This window comes from Anoplopoma fimbria, chromosome 15, assembly GCF_027596085.1.
Source record: "Anoplopoma fimbria isolate UVic2021 breed Golden Eagle Sablefish chromosome 15, Afim_UVic_2022, whole genome shotgun sequence".
Classification (NCBI taxonomy): Eukaryota; Metazoa; Chordata; class Actinopteri; order Perciformes; family Anoplopomatidae; genus Anoplopoma; species Anoplopoma fimbria.
Window position 1 is genome coordinate 20,528,196 of NC_072463.1, and position 4,474 is coordinate 20,532,669.

At 40.3% G+C, this 4,474-nt stretch overlaps 1 protein-coding gene across 1 annotated transcript; it reads left to right on the top strand.

Moving 5' to 3' along the window:
- Positions 1–1,213: 1,213 nt before the first annotated feature.
- On the top strand, positions 1,214–3,532 carry otx2b (orthodenticle homeobox 2b). Its single transcript, XM_054614208.1, has 3 exons — positions 1,214–1,310; positions 1,869–2,020; positions 2,912–3,532. Exons 1-3 carry the CDS (start codon positions 1,214–1,216, stop codon positions 3,530–3,532), a joined length of 870 nt encoding a protein of 289 aa, XP_054470183.1.
- Positions 3,533–4,474: the final 942 nt, after the last annotated feature.

Genomic DNA, 4,474 nt, shown 5'->3' on the forward strand with positions numbered 1-4,474 from the left:
TGATTATTCTGAGACTTAAAAAAAATATTTGATTGCAATTCACCACCGTTGCTGATTTGCAGCATTATTTTAAGGAGCCTACAGCACTTTGTATTAATATCAAACTGCAGTTGGAGTTAGATTATCTCGTTAATTCATCAACAGAAAAAACAAACATTTATCATAATGAATTTTACGAGAGGGTGATCATTATTGACCAGTGTGCAACTGGTAGACGGGTGTGTTTTAAGTGTGACAGATTGGGATGAGGGGGTTAAAACCGTTGGATGTTGAAAAAAAAAAAATGCAGCTAATCAAGACGCGCAGTGGGGATAGAGGATGAGGGTCACTGGAGTTGAAGTGACAGCAATCACACATATACCAATCAACATCACAGAGCACGTTTAGTTCTGATTAGGCAACTGTTTCTCAATAAGGAAGGAGGGTTTTTACGGGTAGAAAGCGTCCCTGCAACAAATAATCTGGTGTTTTAAGAAAAAATCTGATGATTTTCAGACTAAATTGCCTTGAAAATGCATACCAATCTTGTTAAAAAAAGATAACAGATTATAGATTATTCAGGATTTCTTAAATGACAGAGAATATAATTTAAAAGGTAGGTCATTTTAAATTGATAAAACAAATATATATATTAATGTTGACTGAGCGTGTGTTATAGAATAGGTTTCCATTACATCAAATTCAGTATCTTTTTTTCAAATGCCACTGATTTTCTGTTAACATTTCTAAACTACACTTTAAATAAAATAAGGTAAAACATAGTATAAAATAGAGCCAAAGAAAATGAGGAAAAAAACGAGAATTAATGGTGTAGTTTTGTTTTTTAGTTGGAAATGAAATAGCCTAAATTAAAATGTCCTATTTTAAATTTTATTGTACTTCACATACTGGAGCCATTGTCTGTAATTGAACTTTCAAGTGACTTGTTGCAATCACAGTGCCGGTGTATTGCTTTTTGTTTGTGAGAGGGGTGGGGGGGTTGTGGAGAGAAAGACAGCTGGACAAGTGGTCGGTGCTTTTTGGAGAGAGCGCATAAAAAACATAAAGTCTCTTCAGGAGGTGCATCTTCATCGGTGTCTTCTCCTCTTGTCGTTTTTTTGGAACAGGTGCCCGGTGTAAGACGGACCACGAACAGAAGACACCAAGTACATATCGGGAGCTCCATCCATTTTTCAAAATTTTCTCCAACTTCAGCCCTCAGACGAACATTAGCATGATGTCGTATCTAAAGCAACCACCTTACACAGTCAATGGCCTCAGCTTAACTACTTCTGGAATGGACCTTTTGCATCCATCAGTGGGCTATCCAGGTGGGTTGAAACGTTTTGAAGAATAAATCAGGAGTAATGAAATGACAGTAATGGCTTCGGGCTATAAACTATAAACTCCATGTTACAGTGTGTGATCAGGTCCAATTCCAAAACTTCCAAATCGACTGACTTGAACAATATTGCATTTTTTGGGGGATATAATACAGACGATTTATATTAATTGCTAAATAAATCCAACATTATATTGCAATGGATATTTTACTAAACCTGCCAAAACGCACTCAGCAGTGAAGGGAACTCTGATTGTTGTGAGTGTCTCCTCCTCTTGTGTGATTTGATTTTTAGATGTGCCTTTCAAATGAATTAGTGACAAATTGCTTTTGATTTCTGCTCAAACTGCATCCATTATTTTCGGGGGACAAATTAGTCTAAAGTAGGTGGAGTGCTTTAAATTGTCTCACAGGACTTGTGCGTAATTACGCAAACAAGAACAAATAAAAAATACTGTGATTCTATTAGAAATCTGCCTTTGACTTGCTTTTAGGGGACACAAGAGTTAAATGTTTCAATTGATTTACATTTTTCTTTTAATTGCAGCAACGCCACGGAAGCAGAGGCGTGAGAGGACTACTTTTACACGCGCACAGCTCGACGTTTTGGAGGCGTTGTTCGCCAAAACCCGGTACCCGGACATATTCATGCGCGAAGAGGTGGCGTTGAAAATCAATCTACCTGAATCCCGAGTACAGGTGAGTTAACCAGAACATCAGCAGCATATTTGGAAATTGATCAATGTAGAGAAATACTTTAGGTATGAAAAAAATTGGGAACCACCAAATAAGCAAAAGTGTAACTTTGGGGATAACACATTTTGTAACACATTTGAATGTTAAGACATCTATTAGATTTAATAGTGGGGAAAAATAGTATAGAAATATAAATATGAAACATAAGAAGCTCGAATGAAACTGGTTAATATAAATCTGATATCTGCACTGCCAGAAACACGCTTAGAATTTCGTCTTCCTTAAATCAAGTGGAAAACTTTTGCCATTGGGTTGAAATAATTCCACTTAACTGTAAAATCCTGTTAGGAGAATTTGTGTAATGAAATAAGACCGATCCACTGGTACAACAATATTTGTTTGATTATTAAAGAGAAGTTAGATCTCTAGACATATTGATTTGGACTGAAAATAATTAATCACAATGTTTTTTCTTCATGGAGTTAAAAAAAAAAACTCCATATTATTTGCGAGTGGATTTAACTGTCTGTTCTTTATTTTTGGGAGAAGTCAAAGTCAAAGTGTGTTTATTATTGCATGTACCAAATTGCTTCAGCACAGCAAAATTCTTACGACTTGGCAAGCATCATTCATCTACGCAGTAGACGTCATACATATAACAAAAATAACATAAAACTCTATAACACTATGACAATAAAACATATAAAAAGTAACATTAACATACAATTTAAAAAAAAAAACATATATCTCTGTAGCACTATGACATTATAACAATATAACATATAACATTAACATTCAACAATTAGGGTACACGTGTATAATGGTATAATGTGGGTTATACTTACTCTTTACTTAAGGGATCTCGACACTGACATGTAGGTGTGACTGTTTCAGGTCTGGTTTAAGAACCGGCGGGCAAAGTGTCGCCAGCAGCAGCAGCAGCAGCAGAACGGAGGCCAGAACAAGGTGCGACCTGCCAAAAAGAAAAGTTCCCCAACCAGAGAAGTGAGCTCAGAGAGCGGGGCCAGCGGCCAGTTCACGCCTCCCAGCACCACCACAGCCCCGGTCATCTCCACCAGCACCGCCCCGGTGTCCATCTGGAGCCCTGCGTCCATCTCTCCTCTCGCAGACCCCCTGTCTACCTCCTCCTCCTGCATGCAGAGGTCTTACCCCATGACCTACACCCAGGCCTCGGGCTACAGCCAGAGCTACGCCGGCTCGACGTCCTACTTCGGCGGCATGGACTGCGGCTCTTACCTCACTCCCATGCACCACCAGCTGTCAGGCCCCGGCTCAACTCTCAGTCCGATGAGCACAAACGCCGTCACGAGCCATCTGAACCAGTCCCCGGCGTCCCTCTCCACCCAGGGCTACGGGACGTCCGGCCTGGGCTTCAACTCCACCGCAGACTGCCTGGATTATAAGGACCAAGCGGCGTCGTGGAAGCTGAACTTCAATGCCGATTGCTTGGATTATAAGGATCAAACTTCCTCGTGGAAATTCCAGGTCCTGTGAACAGAGCAATCAGCTGTCCAAAAAAAAAAAAAAAAAAAAAAAAAAAAGTGCACAAACAAGTGACGATCACATCAGACACTCAATAAAACACATCGGACTGGTTCAGGGCTCTCATGGGCCTCGGGTTTTTGGGCATGATGGTGGTTGGTCCTCCTAGAGAAGAGGTTTAATTTATTTTAGCACTGGCTGAGAGGTTTCTGTCCGTTCATTCACAGGTTGTAGCCCCTCATCCATGTCTGTCAGTGCGTAAAAACACCTGTTGAGGGCACCACACAACGGACTGAAAGAAAAGTATACCCCACAGCCACGGAACTAATGTTTATCCAAGAACATAACTCACGTCCATTCTGCTCGTGAAGTGCTTGGGCTGGACAGACCTCCTTAAAGCTCCTTACACAACTTTGCCGACCTGCTGGCAGAGAGACATGGGGATGGTGTGTGGACATGGATGCACTACTTTATTTAAGAAAAAAACGTGTTTATAAGGAATCAATATGTAGTTTCTAAGAGACAATCAGTGTGTGTCTTATATAAATGGTACATATGTGTTTTTTTTTTGGTTTTTTTATCTGTGCTAGCCTTCGAAACTGTGATATGTTGTATTGTATGCAATCTGTGAGCCCCCCCCCTCGCACCAGACTCTCTGCTGTGATTTTAATAGGTTTCTAACTTTTTTTGAACAACGAAAGACGCTAATGTTTAAATGACTCGGCATCACAAAGAGAGACGAGACTTTCCAAGCAAATGGTAGGTATAATCACAGTTAGCCATACTGGAAAAGACTCTCGGCTGCTGAGAGCTCCACACTTGCTCCCCTCCATTGATCTCAACACACGGTGATTGTGGATCCTTTACTGGCTCCAAAGATGGTGTGAGCTCACCGCTGAAAAGACATGAATAAAGGTCCTGTGAGCTTACTCTTTCATCACAAACGATCTGTGT

Excerpts from the sequence above, each read along its gene's own strand:
- otx2b (XM_054614208.1), top strand. The coding sequence starts at position 1,214 with ATGATGTCGTATCTAAAGCAACCACCTTACACAGTCAATGGCCTCAGC. Across the intron at positions 1,311-1,868 it reads TCCATCAGTGGGCTATCCAG|CAACGCCACGGAAGCAGAGG; the intron begins GTGGGTTGAAAC and ends TTTTAATTGCAG. Across the intron at positions 2,021-2,911 it reads TACCTGAATCCCGAGTACAG|GTCTGGTTTAAGAACCGGCG; the intron begins GTGAGTTAACCA and ends TGACTGTTTCAG.